Below are 17,639 nucleotides of genomic sequence, written 5' to 3'. Positions count from 1 at the left end.
AGGACAGCTCCTGCCTTTCTGTCAGTGTTTGCAGAATCTTGGCACCGGAGGAAGGGGGGCGGGCAGAGGGGCAGGGGGAGGGCCAGCAGCCTCCAGTCTGTGACTTCCCGCCCTGCTTGCCTCAGCCTTCCCCCTCTGACCACCTGCCTCTTGCAGACATCGCCTTACCCCTTGATCCTTAGTACGAGTGACCTCCTCCCCTCAGCCGCAAATGACCTTCACCTTGCACATTAGCAAATCCGTACGTCTCGGCTGTTGGAGCCCGCTGGCTCCTTGAGCACGTCGGCCAGGTTCTGGCCAGCCCCGCAATGATCCGTGGGCAGCTGGTTCCAGACCTGGTAAGGGCACAGTTTCTAGCAAATCCGTCTTTGCACTCCCAGATCCCGGCATAGTGCCAGGGATGCAGGTGCTCAGTAAATGGTTGGTGGATGCAGGAACAAATGAATGAATGAATGAATGAATAAGCACCTTGATGATGCTACCTTCTCAGATATGCACCATCGGTCTGCTCACGTGCTAATAAGCCTATCACGTCTGCAAGGGAGTACTGGCCACACCATAGGAAGGAAGTTCAGGAAGAGCTTGGTGTCCCAACCCTGCCCCTGTGAAAGATGTTTCTTGATCCCCAGCATCCCTGCTTGTCCTTTTTCTGAAATGACACTTCTTAGCCTTCCTCCAGCTCCAACAGTCCCGGATCCTTCCTAATGCACAAAGAATGACTGGAGCTAGGATAAAGACGGGTGCATTCTTTGAACACAAGGGCTGTTTTCTTGGCAAAATCCAAGATTTATGCCCTGGACTAGATCCACAAAATTCCTCCCTCTTTTCATAAGCATTAGCTTCCTGCCTTGAGTAGCTTCCCACATGCATGTGCTGAGCAGTGCACTGCCGCATCGTATCGGGGCCCCGAAGCAGAGGGACCCTCCCAAATCAGACTCCCCTCTTTCTGTATCTATCGTGTCTGAAAAAACGCAAGCAAGAAGGAAATCCCCCCTCATTATCAATGGATGTAAAGACCATCACAAGAGGCGCTCTGAGATTGGGTGTCAAATTCCAGATGAGGTTTAGAATCAACCTTCTGTTTCCGGTTGATGGGATTTCTCAACAAAGGACCTGGTGGCATTTTTGGAGGGACAATTCTACCTTGTAGGAATATCCAGGTCACTGTTGTTTTCGGGAGCTCCTGGGCTTACTTACTGTGGCAACCAGAGACAGCCCTCGACCCCATATTTCCAAGTGCCCTGTGGAGGGGGACTGCCCCCGGCTGAGGATACACACTGGTGATGTGACCCCCAGCCACCAGTGGGCCATTGGTGGGCAGGTGTGAAGGTCCCCTTGAGACTTGGCCCAGAAGTGTTAGAACCTGGGATAGAATCGACAGAAACCAAAATTACTTCCCTTTGCAATGAAAACAAGGAGGCAAACCTTTTGGGGTTGGGACCCCATGACTTCAACCCCTGTTGCATTTCAGACTGTCCTGCAGTGATCACTGTAGGGAAGATGGGGCCTGGATTTACTCGGCTAAGCCAGGGACACCCCAAAACGAGTAACTAGGCGGGGAGGAGGGAGGGAACCAGGCTTCTCTTGGTGGGGAAAGAAAAGTTTGTGTTTAATATTTCACACAAAACAAAACAAAACAAAACCCTGAAGAAATTCATCACGACAAAAATAAGAATCCTCTTGAATCTCCTTTCCCTTGTTTTAGAGTTTGTTCCTATGTTGAATTTCCTGTTCCATATCTTCTCAAGTGTTGGGATTCCTAAAGGCCTTATCTTGCCCTGGCTGAGTGGCTGGCAACATACCCGTCCTGGGCATCTCTCGGGAAGCATTTCCGAATCTGCTTGGTTGTGTGCTGAGCTGGGCCCCACATCTGTGGACCTTGCCTTTGTTAACGGGGCTTTGGCACCTGTTCCTTGCAGAGCCCACCATGGCTTTCTGCGTCTCCCCGCCCAGCTGCCCCGATGCCACCGTCTGGTAACAACTCCATAATCCATAACCACACGCCCTGCCGGTTCCTCTTTCCTCATTCCCGGCAGGCATGTGCAAGGGAAAAAGCACTTGGGAAAACAAGCACGGCAGCTCCTTATAAAGTTACCCACACACCCCCCCCAGGACCCAGCGAGCCCACTCCCAGATGTTTAGCCAAGAAAAACATGAAGACATGTCTGTACCACGTATGCAGTTGTTTCTAGCAGCTTTAGCCACAAACGTCAAAACCTGAAAACAGCCTAGGAATCCACAACAAATTGTGGTTTATTCACAGATGGGAATACCACTCCACAATAAAAAAAAAAAAAAAGAAAGAAAGAAAGAAAGAAAGAAAGAAAGAAAGAAAGAAAGAAAGAAAAAAGAAGGAACTATAGAAATTTGTGGATGAATCTCAAAAACATGTTGCTGAACAAAGGGAGCAAAAAAATACACACAGCCTCGTTCCGTTTTCTGACTTTCAAGAACATGCAAATCTAATCGATGATTTAAGAAAGCAGAGTAGTGGTGGCCTGTGGGCAGGGATTGACTAGAAGGAGGCCCCGGGAGAAGTTTCTGGGGTGATGGAAATATTCTATGTCATGATAGCGGTGTGGCTCAGGCGGGTGGACGCGTTTGTTGTCAAAGCCGATCAGACCACACACTTCCGATGGGCAAGAGTCCCCTATGGGATTTACACCTCGATGATTATACGGCAACAACAATGTCCATGACAAGAATGACAATGGAGATGAAGCCACCCGTGGTATCCTTGGGAAATCATTCATTAATTCCCCACGTGTTGTGGCGTCCCTGAAGGTGTCTGTCATTCAGTGCACACAGAGCCTGGGGCATGGTTTGGATCCTTTACATACAATCACTGGTCTGGAAGACCTGCCCAGAGCTAGTAGGTGTCTATCTGTCCATCCATCTGTCCCTCACTTCCTCACCAGCCCCCTCTCCCTTTCCCTCCCTCCCACTTCTCCCTTCTTTTTCTCTTTCCTCCCCACCCACCCCCCCCCCCAAATTTCTTTTGCAATTCGTGGCACTTGTTTCCAGTTGTGTCCAGACCTTTCAGAGCCTCTGGGATGGGGCTGCGTGATGTCTCTGCTTTTCTCAGAAGAGTGAAGCAGGGGGAGGACAGGTTCACCCCCCCAGAGACTCCATGGATTGAGTCATGACCAAAAGGGCCCAATGGCATCCAGGGTCAGATGCTCTGTCAGTGACAGACTTTTCCAGATTTTGGCCACCCGTGCAAACCGAGGCAGCTGCGGGTCCGCACTGTGTGGGCCAAATCCAAGAAGGGAGAGAGCCTGCCTCTTAGAAGGAATCGGCTTCCCACACTTTCTCTCCTTCCTCCCGCCCGGTGCGCCCTGGGAGCCCTGCTCCCCACCCCCACCCTGGGAGGAAGTGGATTTAATGCCTCAACTGAGAGAATGAGATGTTCTGTTATTTTTCATGGGAAATTAAACCTGACCCTGCTGTCAGTTAGCTCATGCCAAGGGAGGATGGATGGCCCGGGCCTCGGCGCTTCACCCCTGCTCGGAGCACGTGTCTGGCCGGGGGCCAGCCATGATGTCACCTGCCGCTGGGGTGGGGGTGGAGACGGTGGGACAGGTCCCAGAGCCTTCATCCCGGAAAGGATGAGGGGGAGGCCACATCCTTGGTGTCACCCGCAACGGTCCCCCTCTGACGCAGCCGCCACCTGCTCCTCCCATCCCAGGGAGATTCAGCGCGTTACTGTCTTTCAGCCCCCAACTCTACCTCGTGCCCCGCGGAGGAAAGCTGGTGGTCGGGGCTGGCCATCGTCATCGCGGTATGTTGCGCTTCCCTGGTGTTTCTCGCCGTGCTCGTCATCATTTGCTACAAAGCCATCAAAAGGTGAGTGTTCACAGGGCTCTGTGCCTGGAGGGGGCTCTGCCCGGGCTGGGGGCCGCTCTGCCCACCCCCACATGTTTCTTTGAGCCCTGAACACTGTTAAGCATTTAATAAGCAGTGAACAGTGAACGTCTATCTGTCTATCTACCTATCTATCTATAGTGACCCCACCTGGAAGTAACAGGCCCTGCCTTGGGGAGCTCACTCCAGGCACCTAGGACCCGGGAGTCCGCATATCCTTGCAGGGTGGGGGATGCAGCCACGGGAGGGAGGCGCCCTATTGGTTTGGCGTCGAAACTGGGTTTCGGAGTCAAATCTAAATGCAGACACCGGTTCAAAAGGACCAGCTCACTCTGCCTTTCAAAAATGATCAGCAGTCACCACCCGCCTTGTAGAACTGGGGTCTGCAGCCGAGTGTGGCTGCCGTTGGGGTCTGAGGAGGTTTAAGCTATATCTGGGGCCCCTAAGTCTGGTAGAATGGGCCGTGGGGTGAACGCCTCCTCTCCCCGCAGGAATTACGGCACAGCAGCTCCCCCAAAGGTCCCCTGACCTCCAAGCTGCCCGGCCTCCAAAAAATGCCCCCCTCATCCCAGCTTCCCCGGAACTTGGGGGAAGATAGAGTCAAAAGACATACAAAAATGTTGCAAAACACCTAAAGGTCTTAGGCATTGTTCATTATATTTCTAATAAAGGTTTTGAAATTTCCCAGAGGCCCAAAGTTAAGGGGTCTCTATTAAGAACAATCCTAACATCTAAACTATTTCACTTTATCCTTTTGATTTATTGTTCTGTGTGATTTCACTTGAATAATTCAAAAGTAGAAAGAGTAAAACATCAGGTTTAAAGTCTGACAACGAGGCACGGAGGGGGACCGGCCAGATGGCAAGACATGAGGGGGACAGGGCCCAGGCACAGCAGCTCCAGGTGGACCGGCCAAGCCCTGGGGATCTCCGTCCTGGCCAAGAGCCCCTTCCTCCCCCTGCTCTCAAGCTGCCAGATAATGTCCAAAAACTATAACAAGTCACAAGGGAGTAGCTGTGGCCCCGTGTCTCCAGCAAGTGGGGGAGGGCCCCCTAACATTCCCTTAGTTCATCTTTGTCACACCTTTTTCCAATCTGCTGCATTTTACAGACAAGGAACCAGGTTCAAAGGGGGTGAAGGGAACTGCCCAGGATGGTACAACCAGGGAACAGTGGGCTCCAGATTTGAACATGACTCCAAAGCCCAGCCCTGACCATGCCTCCCTATCACTCATACTGAGCGAAGAACAGACCTCATTATTCTGGTCTGCCCTTCCTCAAGGGCGCTGGGGTACCTGAGATGTGGCTGTGCTCCTTAGAGGACAGGAGGACGGAGACAGAAAGGCCCGAGTCTTCCAGACCCTGCAGTTCAGGGGGAGGCCTGGCCTTGGAAACCAAGGTAGATGCACTGGGAGACTCCCCGGGGCCACAGCCAGCCCGATTCCCAGGTGGTTCACGGGCACCTACTGTGTGCCTGGCTCTCTGAGGGCAGAGACAGATTAAGATCCAGACCGTGCCTTTGGGCAGCTCACCTGACTGAAGGGCGGTGGGGGGTAGATATGCACATGACCATGACCGCGGTACAAGGTGGGTGGCGATGAGGCTATGGGAGGCTTGCTGGCAGCCTCTGGCAGTGCCCAGAGGAGTCATGGCTAACTCGGATCCGGATGATAGAGCATTTGAGCTGAGAGCCTGCTGCTGTGGGAGGAGGCTTTTGAGAAGCAGAGCAGGGAGGCTTTCCAGACCAAGGCACCTGTGTGAGCAAAGGCACCAGGACACCAGGAAGCTCCTGGACTGTGGGAGATGAGGTTGGAGGGTGTGCCGGACGGGGGAGGGGCTTGGCCCACCAAGGTGAGCAGCTTGCTGGGACTCGGTAGGCAAAGGGAGCTACTGGAGGTTTGCCAGGAAGAGCATCCAAGACTCACCAGTAGCCCTGCCAGGGAGGGGGCCACTGTCCGCTCAAGGACGCCCCTCCCACTGGCCTTCCCCTCAGAGACAGGCAGCATTCTCGGGCCACTTCCCTGTCTGCCCCAAACTTCTGAAGAAACATGCTGTCTGTTCCAACATCAGGAGGGCAAGAGGAGCGCTAACTCACATTACTAGCTGACTGTGGCCGTGGTGGGCTTGGTTTCAGAGGAGCTGGGGGTCTCCCAGGAGGGCGTGTGCGGGTGCACCTTCACCTCCCCTCAGAGCAGCCTTAGGGGCCTCCTGTCTGCCCTCTGTCCCCTTCCACAGGCTCTGAGCTCTTGGTTCCGGGATCTGTCAATGACCTGGAAAGACACAGAACTCAGGCCACATGGCTCAGTGGATCCCTTCAGGGGTGTGGGCGAAGCTCCTTTCCAGAGGTGTGGGCGGGGCTTCCTCCAGGAGTGTGGGCGTGGCTCTTTCCCTGGGTGTGGGCGTGGCTCCCATCCAGGGGATGTGGGCGGGGCTTCCTCCGGGACCAGTAGCAGGGGGGCCATCAGCGCCCTGAGGACCAGGACAAGGGGAGGAAATGGTGCCAGAAGAACTAGAGAGCCTGGAGAGCCTGAGACTCAAGGGGGGCTGCTTAGCAGGAGCTGTGGTTGGAACAGATGGAGATGAGCCCCCAGACAGGAAAGGTAGGGGAGACACCCTACCTTCCTCCCACCCTCTCCACCCTCTCCACCCTCCCTCGTCTCCTGAGGGTGCCTCTCACTGGCCAAACCTGAGGAACAGGGGCGCCCAGGACACGCAGTGGTAGGCGTCAGCCTCCCAGGGCACAGGGCAGGGGGAGGACGGAGTGGGTGCCCGGGGGCAGATGTAGACACGGTGTCCGCTTCGCCACAGCCCCCGGTCGGCCCCGGGACAGGGGAAGAAGACCCAGCCCTCCAGCCCTCGTCATCCCAGCCCACAAGGACAGACAGTCAGTGACGGGAGGGGGCTCGTTCAGGGTCAAGTGGAGGCAGAAACAGAGGTCAACACTCCCAGAACTGGCCTGAAAGGAGGCCTGTGTGGGAGAGGCTTAACCCCTCGGGGGAGGGAGAAGGGGGCAGCCCAAGTTCGAGCTGTGTTGGGAAGCAGATGGCCCCTGCCGCTGCCCGGGCTGACCTCTGCGGGGGGCGGTAAGAGATAGCATCTTGCCAGCCAGCTGTCTGTCTGCATTTGTCTCCAGAGTCAATGGAGGATTTCTTGCTCATGGCCAATTCTTTTTGGTTAATAATTCATTTGAAACATGCCTCCTCTCTCAGGAAACAAAAGCATTTCATGTCACTGTAAAACCATTAAAAGGAAAAGTCAGTGATAAACCCGGGTCTTTTTTTAACTCTCACAGCCTGGAGTCCTAGGGGAGGATTTCTGAGAGATCCTTGTGAATGGCCCCAACACAGCCTTTGGGAGCCAGATTGCTGGGAGGATGGTTCTAGAACCAGTGGGGTAGCAAGGTGGCTCTGGAGACGCCAGCTTGGCTTGGCATCTGGGGTGCAGGCTGCAGGGTCCACAGGCCTGCACAGGAACGGGAGGAGGCAGGAGCAGGTGCAGAAGAGGCACCATGCGGTGCTCTCACTGGCCATGACCTTGGGAGGTGGGGTCGAACCAGCACTTCCTCCTCACAGACTCAGTGAATCAAACTGCAGCCTGTGAGTCAGCAAATGCACCCAGAGTCCCCGCTCTGAGCTGGGTGATTGTGGTGCTCGGGGGTCAGGGGTGCTCTAAAGTGGGGAGCCCAAGGAGGGGCACCTCCCCCAGACCCAGGGCCCTGAGAGGTTTCTTGGAAGGGGAAGGGAGTTAATCAGACCAAGGGGCTCAGAAGGGGAGCTGCTCACCCTGGGACTAGCTTCCCCTGCCAATGACCCCAAACTCTGCCGGGTACCCGGCCATGGGAACCCACACAGCTCACCCTTCAGTGGCCTCCTTGCCATGAGCATGCTGTGAGCAGCTTCTTTTTTTCTTTTTAAGATTTATTTGTTTATTTGAGAGAGAGTTCCAAGCAGACTCCGAGCTGAGCATTGAGCCCGACGTGGGGTTAGATCCCAGGACCTTGAGATCATGACCTGAGCTGAAACCAAGAGTCAGCTGCTTAATGGATTGTGCCCTTCAGGCTCCTTCCTTCCCAGCTGCAAGGGTGATGGAGCCCCAGAGCCTTTGGGTGCTCTGTACCCTCGTGCCTCCCCTCAGGCCTCCTCCCCGCCCCCAGGCCTGGCACGCACATGGCCTCAGACAGCCTGGAGTTGTTACAAGAACCGGGACTGGGAGTCCAGGCCTCTGAGCTCCGTTCCCAGCTGCCTCCCAGCTCAGTGAGTGTCGCTGCCCTCCCCTGTTTCCTTACCTGGAAAACGAGGGTCCTCTCAGTCTCTGTCCAGCTTCTGAGCCTTTGTTTCCATCCCTAGATGGCCAGAGGACTGCCAGTAGGAGATTTCACTGCTCAGAGGTATAAATGTTGATGGAAATGCTTGCCAAGGTCTAGGCCAGGCAGTGGGGCTGTGCTTGGCATGGGGGCTCCCATCGTGGGTGCTTTGGGCACAGTCCCCGCCCTCGAGATGCACACCTCGTAGGGGGGAGCAGTCGGTGTTGAGCAGACCACCCTCGGGAGAAGAGTATCCAGAGGGACAACCAAGGGGAAATAATGGAAAGCAGACACAAGGAGAGAAGATGTTGGTCCGGGACAGGATGGAGACCTCCAGGGAGCAGTGATTGGTGGGAGTCACCAAGACAAAACGTCAGGTCGGCGGGAGGAAGATCACAGGCCCATGGACTCTGTCCTGGGGCATGTTTGCTCCTTCTCTGACAGCCACCTCGTTTGTGCAGAGAATACTTATGCTGCAGAGAGATGACTCCCATCCCCACCAGACCCCCCGACTTGAGTCACCCCAGCGCCCCAGGCACACCAAGAGCACCTTTCCTCCTCCTCCAGCCATCCATGCATGGCACGGACCTTCACCTTCTGCCATCGATTTGCCATTAAGCCTCTTGATGGCCGTCTAGCTCTGATTTACAAGGTACTGGCGGACAGGAGATAAGAGGCTGCAGATGGGCTGTGGCCAATCCTGCACACCGTTGCTTGCAGGCAGGGGGCGAGCGTGCTGCTCGTGGGAGTGAGCTCCGGTCCGAGTGTGCCCGGGCATACACACTGTGGCCAGGCCTTGGTGCTCCTTGGCTTGGTCTCCAAACACGTATGGAGCGCCTACCGTATGCTGGGGACTAGACTAGGTGCGAGGAATATAGAGATACACAGGAGGAGTGAGCAGTGAAATCTCCTACTGGCAGTCCTCTGGCCATCTAGGGGTGGATACACAGGAGGAGACCTCACCCCTCCCCTAGTAGGGTACGTAGTGCACGCATGCGCACGTGCCTGGGTGGCTCAGTCCAGTAGGCGTCTGCCTTCAGGTCAGGTCCCGATTCCAGGGTCTTTGGATCAAGCCCTGCGTCCCACTCCTGGCTAAGCGGGGAGTCCGCTTCTCTCCCTCCATCCCACCCCCCCCCACCCCAGCTCAGGCTCTCTCTCATTCTCTCTCTCAAAATAAGTAAAATCTTTTTTTAAAAATAGCTGCTATGCAAATAAATAAATAAGGTGCTTTTAAAACCTGAGTGCTACAAAGGAGGGCGAAAATCTGAGAGAACTGGAAGAAAGAGAAGAGCTTGGGAGAGGGGGTGCTCCCGCACCCCAAGAGTCAGAGTGCCGTGCCTGCCTCCTGACGCGACTTTATGGTGGGAAAGAAAAGTTAGGGCTTCCTACATCCACAACCACCTTTTAAAATTTTTGTCGAGGTAATACACAGACGTGGTTCAAAACATCAAACGTGCTACAAGCCTGTTAAGAAAGACAGTAGTCCCCCAGCTGTCCCCCTCTCTCCCTGGAGCCACATTCTTGGGAGACAAGGGCTTCTGGGTGTCAGCTCTTCTGCTCTTTCTCTCCATGCTCTGAGCAATGTGTGTATGACTGAGGATTTTCTTCCCGTTTCGCACCTTATCTGTTGACTTTCCAAGAAGAGAGGCTCAGCAACCTCCCACGGCCCACAGACGTACAGAGCACCGCCCCGTCCCAGTCCCCCTCCCCTGCCCACAGGGGCCTCCCAGGTGGGGGTCGTGACTACCGGCCACCTTAGCGCAACAGCGTACTGTCTGCAGCCCAGTTCCCTCGTGTGCGGCCATGTGCTTGCTGCCCTGGGGTCAGCGACACCTCCTCTCCCTGGGCGCTGCTATCTCAGGTGATCCATCCTGAGGTGCCAGGTCTGCCTGGAGGACCACAGAGTGGGGGAAGCGAGTTTCCTATGGGGTCTGAGCCAGAATGAGTCAGACCGTCTGTGTCACGGGAGGAAACTGAGTCCCGGCCGGGGAAGAGAGCTGGCTGAGGTCCTAGCCCCCCTCAGTGCTCCTCGAGCTCGCAGGGAGCTCCCTCAAGCCACACGCCGCTGCCGTTCCTCTCCCAGCTCAGCCCTCTCTGCTCCTCACTCAGGCCCCAGCTCGGATGCCACCTCCTCTGACAGCATCGCAGGCCGCTCTAGATCCTTCTTCCCTGCCCCCGCCCTGCGGCTGGAGCGTTCCGATTTACGTTTCTGCTTTCTGCTCTAGGCAGGTTAGTGTTGGTGTTTACACGTGCATGTGTGAAGGCCCCGCGTGTGTGTGAAGGCCTTGTGCACAAGCACGTGCACACTTGCACACACATCAGAGCAGGGAGCCGTCGTCTCCCTCCTCTCGCTCCCCTATGGCCTCTGGTGCGTAGTCACTCCTCCATGACCTTCTGTGGCCTGAATGGAGGCTTGTTGACACAGACTTGCCAGATTCTTCCTTCTATTTATTTATTTATTTATTTATTTAAGAGAGAGCACAAGCTGGGGCGGAGGGGAGGGCCAGAAGGAGAGAGAATCCTAAGCAGACTCCCCGCTGAGCACGGAGTAGGGTGGGGGGCGTCGATTTCCCAGCCCCGAGATCATGATCTGAGCTGAAATCAGGAGTGGGATCCTTAACTGACTGAGCCACCCTGGGGTCCCCAGATCCTACCTTTTAGATTAACAAATGCTATGGAGAATTTCAGTGGACTCAGTTTTTTTCTCTCCGCCTGGGTAAGGGAGGTGGAATCTGCTTTACCAGGAGACAGCAGGCCCCGGTTTTAAATGCTTGGCCCCTCCCCTCCCACCGGTTTGGGCTTCCTCCCCCCTCTGCCAGCTCTGCTCCCCTCCCACCAAGGCCCAGTTGTGCCTTTTGCCTTCTTGCTGGCCTCTGGCTGGGGGCTGGCGTGCGCACGCAGTGACTCAGCGCCCCCTCCCCATCCCCGGGTGACCTGCCTCCCACCCCCTGGGCCTGACATACTCGGGCAGTTCTTCCCCCCACCCTGGCCATCTGCAGCCTCCCCTTCCTCCCCTGCCCTGGTGCATACACCACCGGCGCAGCCCTCTCCCCCTGGCCCCTGCAGGCCTGCACAGTCAGGATCAGAGCAGGGCAGGAGGAAGACAAGACAAGGCAGGGCCCAGGGCCTGGGGACAGGAGTGGGACATTCTCATCCAGCCGCATCTCACGTGAACGTCCGGAAGCGAGACATTCACCTTGAAGGCACCTCGGATCCCGGGGGTCTTGAGACTGGAGCTCTCTCTGCCAAAATCTCTTGGGCCAGCGGGGCCCACGGCAGTGACCGGACACTGGAGTCCCAGTCGTTCCCATCTGTCACTTCTCCCTGCTGCCCCTGTACATTCCTGTAACGACAGCAGCCCCCAGACGCCAAATCCAGCCTCTCCGGCTGGCCATCAAGAACACCACGTCGGACTGTACTGTGAGTTGAGTCAAAGCTCGTGTGCTTCGAGGAGGGACCACCTCCGCCGAATGCTGTGCACAGATACGTGGCCGTGACCACTCCGAGACCATCTTACCTCCTTCGGGACCTCGGCTGGATTCAGGCAGTGACGGCTTGGGCTTTGTTGCAGGACCAAGACTCAGTCTTCCAACTCCGGAGCTGGTGGTCTTTGCTCCGGGGCCCACCGTCACCCTCCAGGTGGCCCAGGGCTTGCTTCTCCCCAGTGGTGGGGTCAACACCCAGGCTTCTCTGGAGTCCCGCAGGCAAAGGCATCTCTCGTCCTTACCATTTGCACAGCCCCCACTCCGAGGAGAAGAGATGGGGCCCAGAAGGAGCAAGGGCCCCCTGTGTCCCCCTCTGCCTGGGGCCGAGATGCTCATTTGGGCTCTTTTGTGTCCCTTCACCCTGCCACCAACAGGGGACCCACCTGCTGTTATGGGAAATCAAGGTCCTGATGGTGGGAGGCCGGCAGCAGGGGCTCGCAGCTTTGTACGGTGGGGGCGGGTGGGCAGGAGGGGGACGTGTGGCGCTGTAGGCCAGTCATGGCCAGAAAGGCAGGCCGACAGGGCACGCTCGGCGCGCGTGGATGGGAGAGCCAGAGGGGTCCCTGCTTCTCGGGGCCCTTTTGTCTCCAGGAAGCTCCATCCCTCCCTGAATTCATCTCTGTAGACATGCTGGCTGGAGGTCGTGGGACCGGACGAGGGGGAAGGCAGGAGTTCTCAATTTAAGGAGTCCTCGGACGGCTCCGCACCGCCCTTGGAGTGAGAACCAAATGCCCAGCCCTCCCGCCTGGGTCCCAGGGGCGAGCACAAGCCCGTGAGCCTCATCATCACCTGCCTTCGGCTCGCTCAGCCAGACAGGGTTAATCAAGGAAGCCCCAGGGAGGTGGTCCAGCCCGGGGCTCGGTCGGAGGGTGAGGGTGCCCGTCAGCTGCACGCCTGGCTCACCTGCACACAGGGGAGGAGGGAGGAGATGTGCTGGGTTAGAGATGAGGCCGCTGCTTCTTACGGTCAGCAACCACCCTGGGTGGCCCGCAAAGGCTTTTTCTGGCTTCTTGACCCAGGTTTGGAGAAGCCTGCCGGCGACAAGGCATCTCGTCGTGGAAGGGGGTGTGTGTGTGTGTGAAGGGTGTGAGTGGGTATGAGTGTACGGGCACTCTCGTATGTGTATGTATGCGTGTAGGGGTGGGGGGGTGTGTACGCAGGTGGGGTGGGTTCTTCTGATCGTGTGCTTCGGGGGTCCGTGCAGAGGAGGATGGACGCCTTCAGAAGAGGGAGTCAGAGACCTCTAAACCTCACGGAAAACAGACCCTTCCATGGGATTCGTGAGACAAGGAGCGAGCTGGCAGCCCTCCGTTGTCGGGCTTCTCTAAGCTGTCTTTGTTCCCAGCTCTCCCAGCAGGAGCAGCCGGCCGGTGGTGGGACGTGTCTTATCACTGTCAGCAGGACCCGGGAGGGGCACCTGGGTCCCGGGCCTCCCTGCCCAGGCTGGCCGTGCTGGCGGTCGCGTCTTCTGCAGAGGCCATGGCTCATGGCCTAAGAGCCCCGGGCTATCAGGGCGGTGCCCAGGGGCTGCTGCTGCCCGGCCCAGGGCAAGGGGAGGCAAGGGTCTCAGAGTGGAAGAACGTCCGTCCGCCAGGCAGGAATCCTGGGCCTGGCCAAGGAAAAGCTCACGCCCCTTTCTCTTGATTTTAGGAACCAGGCCTTGTAGGGCATCATCCGTGGCCATCCCTTCCTGCACCCGGGTGCAGATGGCTTTCTTTGGCTTAGCGGTACCAGCCCTGGCTGGCTCACGGCGCTGCAGACCCAGGCTGGGTCGTAGTGAGCCTCTCTGGCATTTCCGGAGCCCCACGGGGCACCCATTAGGTAGGAGGTCTGTGCCGCCTGGAGAGCGCTGGCTGCCGCCAATCCCCTCCCCCTACCTGGGACAGCTCCCCGCTGACAGCTTTCCAACAGCAATACTGAGAGCTAACAAACACTTATGGAGCACTTACTGTATGCCAGGTGCCCATCTAAGTGCTTAACCCACATTAACGTATTTCATCCTCCCCACAAGCCTACGAAATGGACACCATTCTTGTGCCCATTTTGTAGACCAGGAAACTGAGGCAGAGAGGGGTTAAGTGGCTTGCCCAAGATCACACAGCTGGAAGCGGTGGGGACTGGGTTTACTGAGCTAGGATATCCCGGCACTGGGGCAGCGTCACCCTGGAGTCCCCTGCTAGAGGAAGGACAGTGCGGGAAGGGGGCAAGGCAGAGCCATCTCCCGCTGTAGCTAAAACGCCAGACTCCACTGGGCTTCTGGGCATCCCAGAAGGGCTTTGGGAGTGGGCTGGGGCCGCAGCCCAGAGAGTACAGTGGTTGAGGGCTCTGCGCTGGTGGAGGAGGGGAACAGACCAGGTCCGTTTCTCAGGAGACTCCTTGGGACAGGGACCGCCCCCAACCCCCACCTGCCCCCCTTGCAATGCCCAGACTCCTGGAATGCTCCTGGGGTGGGGGTGGGGGAGGGGTGCTGCGGCAGTCACAGGTGCCACTTCGCTGGGTGAAGCCTGTGCCCAGACCCCCTTCGTCCTTTCCTGCCTGGGAAGTGACCGGGGCCGTTGAGAAGGCTGTGGGGCTGTCTCCTGGCCGTGTCCTCAGTGTCCCTCCAGCCAGGCTTGCTTCCTGCCAGGCCCTCTCTGCCAACCTTTTCTTCCAAGGCCCTGGGGAACACAAAGAGGTCTCCCAGCCGGCAGCTGGCTTTAGAAATTCCACCTCTCCTCCTGGTGGAAGAAATCCTGCTGATTTCTACCCTCATCCGAAAGAGGCGGAAACTGTACCCTCCGTGCCTTGCCCGTTTCCATGGGAGTGCCAGACCCCTTTCTTCATCTCTCCATTATCCACTCTGGAAAGCCCTTCAGCCGGACCTGCTCTGGTTGGCTTTTTAGACCAAGCCCAAGATTGATCATTTATGGGGGAGAAAAGCAGTGTGGGTTTGGGCTCCGAGATTTTTGTCTGTCCCTTTTTCCTGGAATCCTGATTCTGATGTCCGTCCTCCCCTTTGTAGATGGATGACAAATGGAAATGCACATCCAGCCCAATTTCCCAGGCCATGCAATCTCAGAGTCGGGAACGAAGCCCACCCAGCAAAATCAGAGCTGCTCGAAGCCCCTGGAAAGGGGTGGGTGGCCCAGGGCAGAGAGGAAGGAGACCGAGGAGAAACAGGCCCAGGGACAGAGGCTGTCATTTCCACAAGCCCATCACAAACAAGGCAACTGTCTGACCCCTACAATCCTGGGGGTTCTGGAAAGTGTCCCTGAGCGCCTCCATAAATGGGGTTTTCGGGATGCACTGGGTTCAAGCAAAATGAGAACTCTTGGAGGACTCTTGAGAATTTTTGGAGTGCTCCAGGAGGAAGGTGGAGGATGGCCTTCCTGAGCTGACGGGAGCCCCCCGTGTTGGGGGACAACGCCTGCTGGGAATGCTGACTTAATGGGAAGATGTCTGGACCAGGATAAGGTAGGAGCAGGGGGTGGTCCAGGCCCGGATACCCGCCAGCTGGGGGTCCTTGGGCAAGTCACAGCTCTCCTTAAACATCAATGTCCCCATGAAATGAATCCCTTAACCCCAGGCCTAGCTCCTTCTGGGGACCACTGTGAGAAGGGACAAGAAAGTCTGTAACCGAGAGTGCTTTGCACAAAGGGCGATGGGCCCCAGGAAGAAGTGCTGGTTTGTAGCTCACATTTCTAGAAGCCACGGTGGCTAAGCCTGACGCCCAGAGCGAGTGCGCTTTGGGTTTCTTTCTGGGTTTTGTGAGCTAACTCTCCTGCAAGACAATAGGGAACAGGTCATAGATGTGATCTCGGGGTGTCGCCTCTGAGCGGGCCTGATAATCCCACCCATGGGACTACCGATAACCTCCCTTCACCCTGCCTCCCCTAAACTAATTCACCCAAGACTTCATCCCACAGGCACCCAGCTGGACACCGAGTACCCGTTCTCCACAGCCTGGGTTTGGGGAGGCTCTAGGGACGTTTGAGAAGGCAGAAGCAACCAATCGCCAGGCTTTCAAAGATGGCCAGGGACGTTCAGTTTAGACAACACACAACAAAGGCCAGGTCAGGCTCAGCCCCGGTGGTCATGGGGACACAGGAGGTGACTGAGCTTACAACCCCGTGGGCCACAGAGTCCCCCAGGAGACAGCAGTATTGCAACATGGGATTGGGCTCCGTGGCCTGCGCGGCCGAGATCGGGAGGCTGAAGCCAGCAGGCCTAGCACCAGGGGCTGGGGCCCTCCTGAACCAGGCCGGAGAGCAGGTGGGCTTGGAGCCAGGCCAGAGAGTAGGACCACCGTTGCGGAACCGCCTCATGTGAGCAAGAGCCTTCTCAAAGCCTCCCTCCCAGCCTTCCTGAGCCGTGCACGGTTAAGAGAACAGGCTCTCGGGGTTAAACAGCCTCTGGAATGAGCCTCAAGGGGCCCAATGTGAAGTGTTTGAGAAGCACTAGTGTGCGCTCATTTACTTTGGACATTCACTGCCGCCACCATCAACACAACCACCATCACCACTACTGCCATCACCAGGACTCCTGACAACATCAGCAGCATCGCCATCGCCATTACCACAACCACCACCAGCACAACCGTAACCACCATTATTACCACAACCACCAACCAACACGACCAGCATTGTCACTACCTTCTTTACCACCACCACCAACACAACCATAACCACCACCATTGTCACCACCACCAACACAACCGTAACCACTGCCATTGTCACAACCTTTATTACCAAAAACACCACCAACACAACCACCACCACCCCCCTCACCATCACCTCCACCACCCACTCCACCATAACCACCACCTTCACCACCATCACCAATTCCACCACCACCCCCCTCACCATCACCTCCACCACCCACTCCACCATAACCACCACCTTCACCACCATCACCAATTCCACCACCAACTCCACTCACATTACTATTCCCGCCACCTCAACCCCCCATCACTACCACCAGCCTCACCTTCACCACCATCCTCTTCATCACATTTTCCACTTTCCTCTGACTACATAGAAGCCAGGCTGCAAAATCCAACCTCTGGCCCCTCTCCTCTTTTCACTCTGCACCCCCAAATATTCTTCTTCACATCTGCTTGCTCATAATCAAAGAGATCGATCAAAGCCTTTCAATGTCCTACTAGACTGGCTGTACATTCTCCGTTCTCATTTGTCCGGAACAGTCCCAATTCACACCTGTTGTTCCTGCTTCATTATTAAAAGTGCTCGTTTCCCTCTCAACCATGCCCTGGTGTGCGTGACTCGTGATATGGTCTCCTTCACTGAGACCACCTCCAGCTTCTGATTGGCCCCCACCAGGACCAGCAGCCCAAGGATGCTAACCCAGATCAGAGCCTGGTGGGCCCCCTGGAAGGACACGGTACCCCCGCCCCAGTCACTGGTCATTCATGCCTGTCCCTGCCTCCCCTCCCAGGAAACCACTGAGAAAAGAGGAGAATGGCACCAGTGTTGCTGAGTATCCCATGACCTCCTCGCAGAGCAGCAAAGGGGTGGACGTGAACAGCGCCGTGGTGTGAGTCTGCAGACCCCAGACCCGCTGGCCAGAGGGGCACATTGGTGGCGCTGGTGGCATTAGTGGACCCGGGAAAGCAAGTGGACCCGAGCAGACACTGGGCTTGTCCAGGACTTCTGAAGGAGAAACCATCCTCTTCCCAGCCTTGACCCCGGTTACCTCGCGAGCAAGGCAGCGCAGACACCGGGCTGAGCCAGGATCCCCTGTACGCAGCTCCTGGGGACAGCCCCGCACCCCAGGCCCCGCACATCTCCTCCCTGTCTTGTCTTTGATTTCCCATCTCCCGGCCGCGCTCTGACAAAGGCAGGGGGGGGGGTCTGTCTGTCTGTGCTGGGCCAGGGACGCATCCTGCTTTGGCCAAGAGAAAGGTGATCTGGGGCCACTCCCCTGCCAGAAAACCTCTCCTCCTCCCCAGCAAGCCCATCCACGTCCCCATTCACCATGCATCCTGACAGA

The 17,639-nt window shown here is 56.8% G+C and overlaps 1 protein-coding gene across 1 annotated transcript in view; it reads left to right on the top strand.

The window, feature by feature from the left end:
- PRIMA1 (proline rich membrane anchor 1) overlaps positions 1–17,187 on the top strand; it is a gene marked incomplete at both ends in the record, with an annotated part of 56,345 nt that extends 39,158 nt beyond the window's left edge. Inside the window, 2 exons of the mRNA XM_080809395.1 lie at positions 3,717–3,846; positions 17,085–17,187. Coding sequence (XP_080665521.1) covers positions 3,717–3,846; positions 17,085–17,187 — 233 coding nt within the window. The remainder of the gene's footprint in view (positions 1–3,716; positions 3,847–17,084) is intronic.
- Positions 17,188–17,639: the final 452 nt, after the last annotated feature.

Source organism: Martes martes (assembly GCF_963455335.1).
Source record: "Martes martes genome assembly, chromosome: 7".
In the NCBI taxonomy this organism is placed as follows: Eukaryota; Metazoa; Chordata; class Mammalia; order Carnivora; family Mustelidae; genus Martes; species Martes martes.
Note: the sequence above shows the minus strand (reverse complement) of the source record. Positions and strands in the feature narration are given on the sequence as shown.